Source organism: Alosa alosa, chromosome 2 (genome assembly GCF_017589495.1).
Source record: "Alosa alosa isolate M-15738 ecotype Scorff River chromosome 2, AALO_Geno_1.1, whole genome shotgun sequence".
Classification (NCBI taxonomy): Eukaryota; Metazoa; Chordata; class Actinopteri; order Clupeiformes; family Clupeidae; genus Alosa; species Alosa alosa.
The window spans coordinates 577,481-591,813 of NC_063190.1; the positions used below are offsets into that span (position 1 = coordinate 577,481).

Genomic DNA, 14,333 nt, shown 5'->3' on the forward strand with positions numbered 1-14,333 from the left:
ACTTAGGGTTTTAAAATCATCAGTTAACCTCTCTAAATATGTATTTGATAGAAAAGGACAGGTTTTTTGCTAAAATGACACTGTTTTTACCGGAAATGTCCCCATAGCATAGAAAGTGTGTAAAAATGTGCGATTTTGGAATTGGACAAAATTCAACATGACCCAAGTTTTAATCTGTTCCAATAGGGGTTCTGACCTAACCTGACTCTCGCCAAATGAATTTCGTTCCGTCTGGGATCGCTTCCGTTGAGAGTGATTTCGACACCAGATTGTATGGTAGAGCCAATCAGGACGCAGGGCGGGAGTTTCATAGATGTGACGTAGCGTAAAAGCGACTGTGAGACTGTTCTCAGAGTCACGGGTTGGCTTCGATGTGAGTGGTTGAAGTAGCACGTCAATAGATGACGGACAAGTGGCTTATCTAATCATATGCAAGGATTTTTGATAAGGCCCAGCCTTCTGAAACACCTCTCCAATGGATCGATCCCAGATGAAGGAGTGGAGCTAGGCGGAACGAAATACATCTGGCGAGAGTCAGGTTAGTTCTGACCAGGAATCCATGGAGAAAACTTTGACCAAAAAATAGGCCTAATTTTTCCAGCAGATGACCTGTCTAACAGGCAGCACATCATAACATGTATGATTAGAATCATGTGATGTCTTAAAATGGCATTGTTACACTGGATGACATTGATGATGCGCAAAAGTCAAGTCAGAAGTTATTCAAATGTTCAAATATGTAGTACATTATTCTACACATTGTTGCAAGCACTTATACAATTATGCCATGGGTTCATTTGTATTTTAGGATGATTTCCTACAGTTTAAAAGCATTTTGTTATTAGAATTTTAGTGTTACAGTGAAAGACATTTTAACAGTAGACCGCAACAACGCCATTTATTTAATACTTTGGCGCACAAATATTTCTAGGTGAAAAGAAGGAAAAGAATATTTTTTATTTTAAATTAATGGCCTTTGGACAATAAATGTACATATCTTGTCTTTGACCCTACATCATCATAGCACCAGGCAACATTGGTGTATGTCCAGTGGAGTTCCATATGTAGTATTCTGAAGACATCAAATCCCGTGCTAAAGAGAAGAGGGACACTTGTTAGAATACATCAAAACCACCTATACAGGTGGGTCTACCAAAATGTAAATATTGTGGAAAAGTTTGTTTTTTCCCCTAATTTATATAAAAAAGTGGAGCTTTCATATAAACTTAAGGAAATTTAAATTTGGTAGATTATTTCTCTGTGCCTATATGCATCCTATACCATTTGAAAGCCTGTTTAGTTCCCTTTCAAATGGTGCCCCATTTGTAAGGAACATGCACTTGTGGGATGAGCATCAGATTAAGTAAATGTTTCCACCAAGGAGATATCACAGAAAGAAGTCTTAAAGCAACACCAAATAACTGTTCCTCTGTCGCACGCACTATTTGTTTATCCAGCACTGGCTTTGGAAATAACGATGTCCACAGACAAGCTAGAATATGTTGCATGATTTTATGAAAGTACGATGTTTTGCGACATCAGATGCAAGTAAAATTTGTAGTTTCTTATGTGTCATTCCATCGAACTACAGATCCGCTACCCGATCTGGCAAACTTACATAGTGCAGTTATGGCCGATAGAAGGCCGCGAAGCGAATGCAGAAGTGCCGTTCACCCTGTTACGAGTTGATGAACCACTGAAATGATTTTGGAAACATTATTTTAAGGTACAAAAAACTCTTTGGTGTTGCTTTAAAGGTGCAGTTGGCAAGATTGTTTTGATCATATTCGCTGAAACCGACACTATGCTCCGACAGAACAACATAAATCAGCCCGTTTTAGAAAAAAACCCGCACTTCTACCTCCACCTACAGCCTGTTATTTGTTTTGCAGAAATCCACAGCTCCCGGTTCTTCTGGTCCAAATAGAGCAGGGCTGTGTGAGATCTGACTGTCAATCACAGTCTGGTGCAGTCTGGTGCGAGCACAAACTCTATGAGAGGGTGCTCTGTGGTAGTGGGGGAGGGGCATGCGAGTTCAACATTTTGGCTAAGTCCCCTCAATCTGTCAGATTTGCCAACTGTAGCTTTAACTGTGACCACTTAGTGTTGATAGAGGACTGAAGTGGGCAAGAGGGGATGTAGGGCTGGATCATTAAATTAGGATGGCAAGGTGCAGATGCAGTCAGTGTCCTATGGGCCAGAGTGAGGGATTTGAATTTAATAGTGGCTGCTATACTGCCGTGCAAAGGCAAAAGACTGTAACTTCATCTTTAGTAGAAAATGAGTTATAGTCATTTTTGGGATATTCAAGACTAGGGTTGGGCTGATAGACTGATGGAAAGCAACCATCATGATGCCACGCCCTCACAAGCCAGACACACACAATCCCAACTCTGTTTTCCCCTTCCCCTTAGTTTTGCACATTCATGTGAGAGGAAGGGGTATCCCAATTCTCTTTTGGATCAAGGGGTAGGGCTAAGGGCCATTGCATTGCATTCAATCTTGTGGCCATATATTATTGAAGGCCCTGTTCTTCATAAGGAAGTTTTCAAAAATTTTGCAAACGTTATAACAGCTAGAGCTGTCCCAAACGATTATTTTATAAAGGATTAATCTAATGATTAATTTGTCCATTAGCAAATTTTCCATTCCCAAATATCAGAAAGTTTCTCATTAACATTTCATTCATTTTTTTGCATTAACCTTTTTATGTTTCATGTGTGAGGTGATGAAGGCTAGTTATTTTAGGGTGCAGTATCAGGATGACAGAATAGCCTGACATGAGATATATGCTATACCAGGGTTGTATGTTAACATTTTTGCACAAAGGTGAAAAGATTTGTAGCACCAGCCACAAAATCTGTAGCATCGTTATAAAACCTTTAAAATCTCTAAAAACAGTCGATGAATTTATTCACGTCGATGAATTTATTTACTTGATTAGGTCAACTAATCGTCCCAGCTCTAATAACAGCACATCATTATTGTTGATTTGCACGAAAGTCACGCATTTGACATTATTTCCATGTCTGACCCCAGATAGCAAGCATAATCGGCCCGATTCTGGCTGAGTGCTGGCAGTTTCGGCTGAGGTCCAAGTCGGCTGAAGCACAGTAAAGACAGTCGGCCCGATCCTGGCTGAGTGCTGCCACTGTCGGCGGAGTTTCAGGTCGGCTGAGGCACTGTCCCCTTGAATGGGCCGACACTGACACGCAGTAGTTGGGCTGATTACTGAGTTTCTTATTTGGCACGATTGGGGTTTGATGGGCTACTGCCAGTACTCGAAGCAATCTCGGCAGACGGATTTCATAGTGTGTGGCCTGATACTTCAGGAACGAACACTGATCAGTATCGCGGCTGTTGGCGGTAAAAATGAAACATTTAGCGGCAGCCGGACACTAAACATACATGGCCCAATTCTGTAAAGTGACTGTCGGCCCATTACATGTGGAAGAGCCACGAGCAGAGCAACTGTTCAGTTTGAAACCAGGACGGCACGAAACTCTCATTTTGGACACTGCCTGTGGTAAGTAACATGTAACTTTACCTTTACCTGTTATTGAGTATCCATCCATCTATCTATCTATTGCATGTAAATCATTATGAATGTACGTTGGCTTATTATGGCAAAGTTTAACAAGCAAGGAGCATAACAAGAATGGGCGTTTCAAACTAACCCCCTAATTGACGATGACAAAGCTAGCGTTAACGTGAGTGTTGGTGGTTAGTCAAAAACGTTCAGTGCTGTAACGTTAGCTATACTTGCACAATTATGTGGTTTTCAAAGTAAATTGTGATCTAATCATTTTAGAAATAGCTTAACAATTAACCAGTATTGCATGACTTAGAATAGCAATTGGTAATTGGGCATCTATCCAACGTTATCTATCCAACTTCAGGCAGGCAGGACTGCGACATTAATGTGTTTATATACAAGATTATATGTGTGTGTGTGTGTGTGAGTGAGTGAGTGAGTGAGTGAGTGAGTGAGAGAGAGAGAGAGAGAGAGAGAGAGATGGTAGCAGGGTGGGTCCTGTCCTGGTCATGTAAAGCTCATCAGAATCAGTAGGCATATTTTAAGGTTGTTCTGTATTTGGTACTAAGGGGTTGTTTGTGATCATGTAATCATTTTGAACACATGCTATACTTCCATTAACCTAACGTTACTGTGACTTATTTAAATGTACACTTCAGAACCCAGGCAACACTGACCAGATACCTGCACTCCTTTGGTTCAATATATTGCCAAGTACAGAACCCATTTTTCCCGACTGGAACGGGTCTATCGGTCGACGTCGACAGCTACTCCATCTTGGGTTTTAAAATTTTAACCTTTTTCTTGTCAAGAAACTACACAGGCAATTGGATGACAGTGACATCTAGTGGATAAACGAATGGGCTGCTTGTCAAATTAAAAGATTAGTTAGGCAATCATAAAAAAGTGCATTGTTTGCATGATCAAATGTAATCTCCAACAATGTAACTACAATCTGATTACACATTTTTTTATGGAGCTAAATTTGTCTCAATAATATTTGTATATGCGCAGAGGGGGATCCACAAATATTTCTTGATTTGCATGTGTGTTTTGATATCTACATATAAAAAAAATCATATTTGTAACTCGTATATTGATTTTTACAAATATAGATGTGCATTTGTAAATAAAATGCCATTTGTAAAACCGAAAATTTCATTTGTGAAATGTGAGTCTGCATTTGTGGATCACCAGCACACGCATTCTTCGCTTTCCAAAGTTAGTGCTTTTGTTTTTGAGACGTCCTTCACATGAAGTCACACAAATCCACACGTAAATAGGCCTACTTTAATTCATCGGCACACAGAAATCGCAATCCAGTAGATGGCGACATCCACAAATATTTCTTGACTTGCATTCGCGTTTTAACATCCACAAATAAAAAAAATCATATTTGTAACTTGTAAATTGGTTTTCACAATTGTAGATGTGTATTTGTAAATGAAATGGCATTTGTAAAACTGAAAATTGCTTTTGTGAAATCTAATTTTGCATTTGTGGATCACCAGCACACACAGTTTTCGTTTTCGCATTTGTGGATCAGCATTTGTGGATCACGTATTTTTGAGACAAACTTTGCACAGAGAGGCCACCCAGATCCACAAGTAGCCTGCTGACAGTTTCTAATCCAGTAGATGGCAGTGTTGTTCTATGGGACTCATAACCAAAAGATTCTTTGCTCATAACACACAGAGCTAGCGAACCTAGTTCTTAAATCTAACAAGTTATGCCTTTTACAACAAGCTTTTTGATGGAAAAGTGGTGTTTAATTTCCATAATCTTTGTTTAGTAAATGCATAAAACCGTCAGTTTGCAAGCGAAATCAAGAATTACGATCTTTGAGTTTGTTTATAGTTACCTAGCAACCTTTCACACTGTCAGTTCTGCAGTTCATTACCGAGTAAAAAAAAAAAAACAACAGCTGGCAACGTTAAAACAGCTGTTCAGGTGGGCTCATAGAATTGGAACTGTATATGAAATGTTGCGCTGAGCCTGGATTTGAACCAACAATCCTTGGGGGCAGAGCTCACTCCTCTAACCACTGTGCTACCACATTTCTTCTAGGCCTACATTACAAACTGACGGTTTTATGCGTTTTTTTTTTCTCGGTAATGAACTGCAAGAACTGACCCAATTGATCTTTTTCCAAGTTTACACTGAATCAGAGGTAAATAGGCCTATTACTTAGACAGAAGTAGTTATTGCACTGGTAAATAGATCACATAAATTCCCATTGAGAGACTGTATAGCCTACTGATAAGCTAGCTAGCAGGCAAACTAACTTAGCTAACGTTATATTATCACCATTTTTTCTTTTTTCTACCTGTAGGCTATAGGGTGACCAGACGTCCCGAAAAATTCGTGACAGTCCCGATATCCAAGCAGTTGTCCCGAATCCTGCCCTAATTGTCCCGGAAATTATACTCAATCAGAATACTGAGTAGTTATTTTCTGATAAACATTAAAAACTGTCCGTAGAGAGGTTGAGTCGACTGCATGCAGCCCCCGACGGCAGCTAAGTGTCTGGATGCAGCCCGGCTACTTTGTTTCTTTTTGACGTTCTATAATTAGGCGCGAATATGCACTGATTTCGCGAAGCCGAGGACATTGAATGTGCAGGCAGCGCAGCAGGCAGAGCCAGCGTGTGTGCAAAAAAAAATATGTCGGAAGTTCGGCCTAATGTCCATGTCGTTTTAACATCGAACACAATCTACTTAATCTAACAATTATTTTGTATTCTTACTTAATGACCCATAATTTTGGCAAGGCTTGTTATTAGTGTTAGTTGAATGTCATACTACCCTGCACATAAAGGCTGCACATTTCCACAGCACCAGGATCCGACCGAATGCCTCCCTCACTCCCCTCCAAATCAGCCTTCCACCATTATTTGCGATGGCCAACTCATCTGCTACTGTAAAACACTCTTCCTCCTACAGTAACCTAGTGTTCAAAGACACCTTTTTTCTTGTTAACTGTAAAACAGAGGCCAAGTGAAGGCTAGACCTAAGAATAGCCTACAACATATTTTCATAATTAAGAAATATGAATGCAAGCTATAACTATATAAACCTACCATTCCGATATGTTTTTGTGTTTCATTTTCACCTGCCGCCATGTGCGTTTGGCACTGGTGTTGCATCTGAAATGTTTACAGGATTAGGCATACAGTAAATCAGTCAATGGGGGCTACTTAAACATTCAATTATCCTTATTAATTGATATGCCCACTTCTGAATTGTGTTGCATCTGTAGGCCTTTTTATAAACTCAAAATAAGCACTTTAATTATTTCAACTCATTTCAGACATTCCGCAAGCTATTAATCCTCCGTAACACATATTTGAATGACATGTGGAAATAAAACTTTACTTTTAGGCATTTTAGGCTACCCGATCTGCAATACGTTGCCAATAGCCTTGCCTTGCTTTGTTCACTGCCGACGTATTTGATTTTTGTCGTAGAGTGGGTTTTAATTCCTCATAACTTGGCATAATAATTGCGCATTCCTTATCCGTCAAATAAGGTCATCATTGAAAGTGGTGACTTGTGCTGCAACCCGCCCCTTTTATGTGAACGCGCACAAACTCCAATTAGGTTAAAGGAGAATTCCGGTGTGATATTGACCTAAAGTGTATTGAAACATGATACCGAGTGTGAACGCATGTCTCATAGCCCATCTCGGCTTGTCCCCTGCACTCCAAAATCTGGCGCTAGTTAGCCGATGCTACCAACAGCTTTTTCAATAGTGGTGCTTCGGCATCGGGCTAGCCATGCAAATAAATCACTGTTTTACATCCATTTACGAGGCTCAATGCATCTCCACACTTCATTGGTAGACTTCCGAGGGCCCTGACATTTAAAACGAGACATTGAGAACTTTGAAAAAGCACTGGTAGTTTACTTACAAGACGATTTATACAGTATCTTCACGAAGTTTAGCGTTTGCAGCCATCTTGAATTTAGTCACGATAAGTCGAGCAACGAGTAAGAATGAACAGGTATGATAAGGGATCAGATTCCAAAAATAATTCAGTGGAAATGCATGGATTCCAGTTTCTTCCAGTAGCAGCAACTGGAATCCATGCATTTCCACTGAATTATAAAACAGTCAAACACACTAAAACAGTCAAATTCCTGGCGATCAAGACGGACACACCACAACTCCATTTTGATGCGTGCAGCTTTAATTTTGTCCTGCGCAGTAAAGATTGTGACTGCTTTTCCCTGCAGTGCTAAATTCAGGGTATTGAAAGTGCTGAACACATCGGCAAGGTAGGCTAATTTTGCGAGCCATTGAAAATCATGCATTCTGTCATTAAGTTCATTTTGATGCAGAAATAACCGGACCTCATTGCGCAGTTCAAAGAGATGGGTGAGAACTTTCCCCCGCGATAACCAGCGAACTTCAGTGTGAAAAAGGAGTTTTGTGTGCTCACTCCCCATTTCTTCACACAGAACTTTAAAAAGACGTGTGTTCAGTGCCTTGCTTTTAATTGAATTAACTATTTTAACGGACTCGTCCAATACTGTTTTAAGACAGGGTGGCATTTTTTTCACTGCCAGTTGCTCTCTATAGATGCAGCAGTGCGTTGATGCGGCAGAAGGAGCAACAGCGCGTACACGCGCAACCAGGCCCTTGTGTTTTGCCGTCATCGCCGTTGCACCGTCAGTGCAAACGCCAACACATCTCTTCCAATCAATGTTATTCTGCACAATGAAGCTATTTAGCGACTCAAAAATCGCTTCTCCTGTGGTGTTGGTTGGTAGCAGAACTGGCAGGACTGGCAGAAAAGAAAATCATCCACCACAGCGCCAGCATGTATATATCTCACAAAACAGAGAAGAATAGCCTCATTACCAATGTCCGTGGACTCCTCTAGCTGCAGAGAAAACAGATGACTCTGGCGTAGACGCGTCACCAGCTGATCTTGGACATTTTCAGCCATGGATGTTATTCGCCGCTGGACTGTGTCATTGGACAGAGGTACTTTATTAAGTTCATCACTTGCTTTCTCCCCAGTATGATGTTGGCCATAACCTTCGCAGCTGGTTTAACGAAAGTCTCACCTATTGAATGAGGTTTGCCAGCTTTCGCGATCAGTAGGGAGACCTTGTATGAGGTTTCGGTAGCCTTCGCATTTTCCCCAGGCACAAAAAACTGCGTGGCTTCCTTTCTCATGTGTCGCTCAAGCTCTTCACATTTTCTCTCAAAAAAATGCCACAGGTTTGCAGATGTAATCTTTGTGTTTTGTCTCTAAATGCCGCTTGAGTTTAGCAGGTTTCATTGCTTCATTGGCCAATATGTCATAGCACAGAACACAATGCGGCTTTGGATCTTCAGCATCTCCAGTCCAGAAAAATCCAAATTTTATGTAGTCACTATGGTATTTACGTTTAACTTTTGCCACGATGTTCCACAATGTTGTGCTAGGTCCTGCTGCAAGCTAGGCCTACCCTGGGACTCGATGTTCACCTCGTCACTTACGTTAAACGTTTCTCCAGCTTTTCTTTTAACTGACCCCGTCTTCAGCCACCGATCCATTTGTCTTATTGTTAGTAGGCTAGGCCTATACCATTTTAAGTCACTCGTAACGTTAAAGTTCTCGCTCTATGTTTCTTTCTTTGATAAACTATTTTGTGGAGCCTAACTAGTTAACCTAGGTAACCTAAGATACACAGGGCAACTTTTTGAGCAATGTTGGCGGGAAATGTTGCTGAGCAACACTTTCCCATTGAGATCGGGCAACATAATTTCTATTAGGACGATTAGGATACTTAGTTTTTAAAGTAAAACAAGTACTCAACACTATTGTTTGAAAGTCAGGTGGGGTTGATTTTAAAACACACAATATACAATACAACACAATATAAAATCTTTTTTTTCATCCTCCCGCGGACCACTTGGGGGTGCTCGCGGACCACACTTTGAGAATCACTGCTATAAGTTAACCCTTTGTTCACGGCCTGCTTAAACACAGCGCATAAGATAGGCTATCTTCAGTAATATTCAACGCTGTCTACATTCCTCCACAAGCCAACACTGATGCTGCGGTTTCAGAATTGCAAGAAGTGTTAAATAGACAACAACACATGCACCCTGAAGCTGCGCTTATTGTGGCCGGTGATTTCAATCAAGTACATCTGAACCGGTGCATGCCTGAATTTATTCAACACGTTCACTTCCCTACACATGGTGACAGCACACTGGATCAATGCTACACACAGTGACACACGTGATGAATGAATGTGAGTAAAGCCCTCCCTGATGAACTTAATGCTTTTTATGCTCGCTTTGACATGAAAAACACAGACTATCTTGCACTAGCTGAAGCATGTGAAGCAAATGAGGATGCACCTTTCTGTGTCTCTGAGGTCGATGTGAGCAATGCCTTTAGGAGGGTTAATTGTAGAAAAGCTGCTGGACCGGATGGAATTTCTAACAGGGTTTTGAAATCCTGCGCTGCTCAGTTAGCTCCTGTGTTCACTTATATTTTTAACACATCATTGGCTCAAGAGACAGTTCCTACTTGCCTCAAGCAGTCTGTTATTGTTCCAGTACCGAAAAACAAAAGTCCATCATGTCTGAATGACTACCGCCCAGTAGCCCTGACGTCTACAGTGATGAAGTGTTTTGAGGGGAGTCACGTGACTGATTCATGGCGGTGCAGACGTGAATTTTGTGTGCTCCACTTACTACTCGTTATTTTCAGTTTATTAGAAAGCAAATTATGTTGAATTACGTCAAAACCTCTAAAATGTCGGTATCACATAATACTGGTGCGACTAAGGAAACCAAACTTTCCCCTGTCAAGAAGAAATTCAAGGAATCACCGACTAGCATCTCCAAAGCAGACCTGGACAGCGCCATCTTAGCAAGAGTTAAGCAGGCCTTAGCGGAACAGAGGTCAGAGCTAAATGACATTGTCACTGCTGCGGTAAAAGCTGCTTTAGATGATGTGCTTCTCCCGCAAATATTGGACCTTAGACTTGAACTGAAGAATACCACTGACACTATAACGACAGCAACTGGCCAGATTGAACAGCTGGAGAAATCCGTTCAACGACTTCAGTCAAGGTGCGATTCTACGCAATCAGCAGCTAGACATGATAGAGACCAGGTCAATGCTATGAAGCTGAAAATTGACAGGCTGAGTTCCAAGGTGGCAGATATGGAAGACCGAAGTAGAAGATCCAACCTACGGTTAGTTGTCCTGAGTGAAGGAGTGGAGGGTGACAACTGCATCGCCTTTTTAAAGGCGAATCTACCTACATGGATCCCATCTGTTGCTGACCGAGACATAAAAATAGAGCGAGCCCACCGCCTGTACTCTGACAGAACCACCAACGTTAGCCGCCCTCGCACAATTATATTCAAGTTGCTAAGACTATACTGATAGACAAGCAATCCTGAATGGTGCAAGAGCCGTTAATACCGTTAAACATGGCATGGACACTTTACGCTTCTTCCCGGACTACAGCGCAGACACCACTAAGAAACAAAAGGCCTTTGCTGAGGTGAGAAAGCGGATAGAAGCATCTGGGATTCAAACGTTTCTCTTGTTCCCAGCCACACTGAAGATCACTTATCGTGGCAGGCAAACTCTATGTCGGTCTCCATCTGAAGCGGAGCAGTTCATCCTCTCTAACAACCTGACCTGCAGAGAGGCCAACTCTTCACCTAGGCGAGAGGGCGCGCCGGAGAACCGAAGCGCTGAGATGGATGTACATCAGATGGATACAGCAGAGCATCAGCCTACACTGGCCACTGCAAGCAACATCGCAAACTAGCATGTTCAATATTTCAGTTTGGGACTGTGGACTTTTCTCTTGATGCGGTCATATGGGTGAAGTATGATTTTTGTGGTTTCATTTTAGTTGAGACTATCTCTACGCTTAGCGCAACATAGGCATGTCATCTCTCACTTGCGTTATAGGCTAGCATAGACTGCACGAGCACCTAGTCTATGTTATTCTTTGGCTATGTTATTCTTTAGGTTGATAGCTGAGGCTTTATTTCACTGTTTTTGTCTGCAGCTATAACCAGTACTTATGTATTTATTCATTTTTTGTTTTTTCTTACGAAGGGACATATCATATTGCTTCATTTTCAGTTGAATATGCATCACTGTAATGAGTGGGGTGGGGAAGTTTGCATCGTTAGGAGGAGCCACGTCTCTTACAATCTCTAACTTTATACTAGCCAAAGGGGCTCTCTCTAACTCCTTGTGGCCTGTAAAGTATGTTTTGTATATAGTTTGGAATGTTATTATTTTGCTGGCAGCCGTTAACTTTATTGCGACTCTTTTTTGGCCATGGCGTTTTGCTCTAAGGGCACCAAACGGTTTATTGCTGAAGTTGTTTCCCGGAAAGTTTTTTCCAATCCTGCTGTACTACTACCAATCAGTAGACTATGTCTGATCTAAACATTATATCCTGGAATGTACGTGGCCTGAATACACCGATTAAGCGGACCCGTTGTTTAGAATTTTTACATCGCAAAGCAATAGCTATAGCTTTAGTTCAAGAAACGCACTTGAAAAGAGAGGATGTGTCCCGCTTCCAAAATAAAAACTACAAGTTACTGGCATATACGATGCGCCCTAATAAATCCAAAGGTGTGCTTATACTTGCAAAGAGGTCGCTACATTTATCCATAGACTTACTGGGAGGAGATGACCTTGGCCGTTTTGCGTATGCGGCTGTAACACTAAATCATTCCAAACTCCAGCTGGTATCCATCTACGCTCCAAATGAGCCTGATCAACATTTTCTGAATAATATCTGTGGAAAACTTCTACAATTTAGTGATCTTGATGTCGTCATAGGAGGAGATTTCAATGCCTCAATTCATCCTCAACTTGATCGCTCATCTAGTTGTAAACCCTCTAGTACAATGTCCTCATCCTTTCTAAATAGGTTCATTACAGAATGAAATCTAATTGACCCATGGCGCATCCACAATCCCCATACGAAGGACTACACATTCTATTCTCCTAGGCACAAATCCTTTTCAAGAATTGATTATATCCTGGTTAGTGCCCCCTTGCTTCAGTATATATCCAATATTGTTATATTGCCTATCTTGATTTGAGATCACTCTCCCATTATTTGTAATATCACACCTGCTACAGCTCATGCCAAGTCCCGTAGATGGCGCTTTAACGACTCCCTGTTGTATGATACTACATTTATGGACCAACTCAGATCTGGGCTTACAGAATTTTTGGAAATTAATACGGATCATTGCTCAAACCCACAGGTGTTATGGGAAGTTACTAAATGCTATCTACGAGGGAACTGCATTGCCTTTTCCTCAAAGACCAAGCGTCTTAAAAATAAGCGCTTTGATTATCTTGATCCAGTCTTTCTGAGAAGAGGCTGCTCAGAATTTGTTATTGCTGAAAAAAGAATACAATAGTCTGTCAATGTCCAAAGCCGAGTTCATCATTCACAGAACTAAGCAAAAGTATTATTTTCATTCAGATAGAACTAGCCATCTGCTTGCATTGAGGTTAAAGGAAACCGAGTCCAAATATTGATATGTTACGAAACAGTGAAGGCAAAATAATTACAGATCCTAGGGCTATTAATAACAGCTTTAAAGCATTTTATTCCTCACTATATTCTTCAGAGGTGGTTCTTGACAAACATACATGCAAACATTTTTTAGAGAACTTGAACCTGCCTATCTTACCAGAAGAGGACAGAGACCTTCTAGAAGAACCTCTTATGTTGGAGGAATTTCATAATGCGGCCAAATCTCTTAAAAAAGGGAAATCCCCGGTCCCCGACGAATTCCCGAGCCTACCTGGCTGTTTGGGATGTTGTTGGGCCCCTAATCTTGAATTCTATGAATTATGCTATTAAACATGGTATGCTTCATAGGGACCAGAATATAGCGCTTACCATTTTATTACAGAAGAAAAATAAAGATCCATTGAGTTGTTCTAGTTACGTCCAATATCCTTAATTAATAGCGATGTCAAAATTCTGGCAAAAGCCTTGGTTTCCCGGATTGAGCCCTTCATGGATACTTTGATTCATTTTGATCAAACTGATTTCTTAGAGGGCTTACTGGTCAGTAGACAATATGCAACGTTTATTGCACATCACTGAACACTCTCACACATATACTTACACTTGCGCAGTTTTTTCCCTTGACGCGCTCAAAGCTTTTGACAGACTTGAGTGGGACTTCCTATGGACAGTACTGGAACATTTTGGTTTCGGTCCTAAATTCATATATACCATTTAAACCCTTTATAGTAACCCAACAGCTTCTATTTCAACAGGAACTTATCAGTCTCTACCCTTTACATTACAGAGGGGTTGTCGTCAAGGCTGTCCCCCATCACCACTTCTTTTTGCACTTTCACTAGAACCCTTAGCCCAAGCTCTCAGACAAAGCCAAGCTATTGCACCAATTACTTTACTTGGTTCTCAACATTATATATCGTTGTATGCGGATGACATCATTTTGTACCTCTCAGACTTCAAAAACTCAATACCTAATGTCTTAAAAGTTATTCCACCACTTCAGTAGCATGTCTGGATACATGATAAATTGGGATAAATCCTCCTTAATGGCCCTTAACAATATCTCTGAAAACATTGCCCTTCCTAACAATATTGTGTTCACTAAATCATTCACATACCTAGGAATCAAAATAACGGATTCTCTGTCAAGTATCATCCAGTTAAATTTCAGTGAACTCAGCCAGAAAATAAAACTTGATCTTCAAAGATGGACTAACCTTCAGATTTCAATGCAAGCCAGAATCAGTACAGTCAAG

General features: G+C 40.9%; 1 protein-coding gene across 1 annotated transcript in view; it reads right to left on the minus strand.

Annotated features, from left to right (window-relative positions):
• Positions 1-667: 667 nt before the first annotated feature.
• Positions 668-14,333, minus strand: part of ap5m1 (adaptor related protein complex 5 subunit mu 1) — a 43,481-nt gene continuing 29,815 nt past the window's right edge. Inside the window, exon 8 of the mRNA XM_048232150.1 lies at positions 668-1,093. Coding sequence (XP_048088107.1) covers positions 1,011-1,093 — 83 coding nt within the window. The 3' untranslated portion in view covers positions 668-1,010. The remainder of the gene's footprint in view (positions 1,094-14,333) is intronic.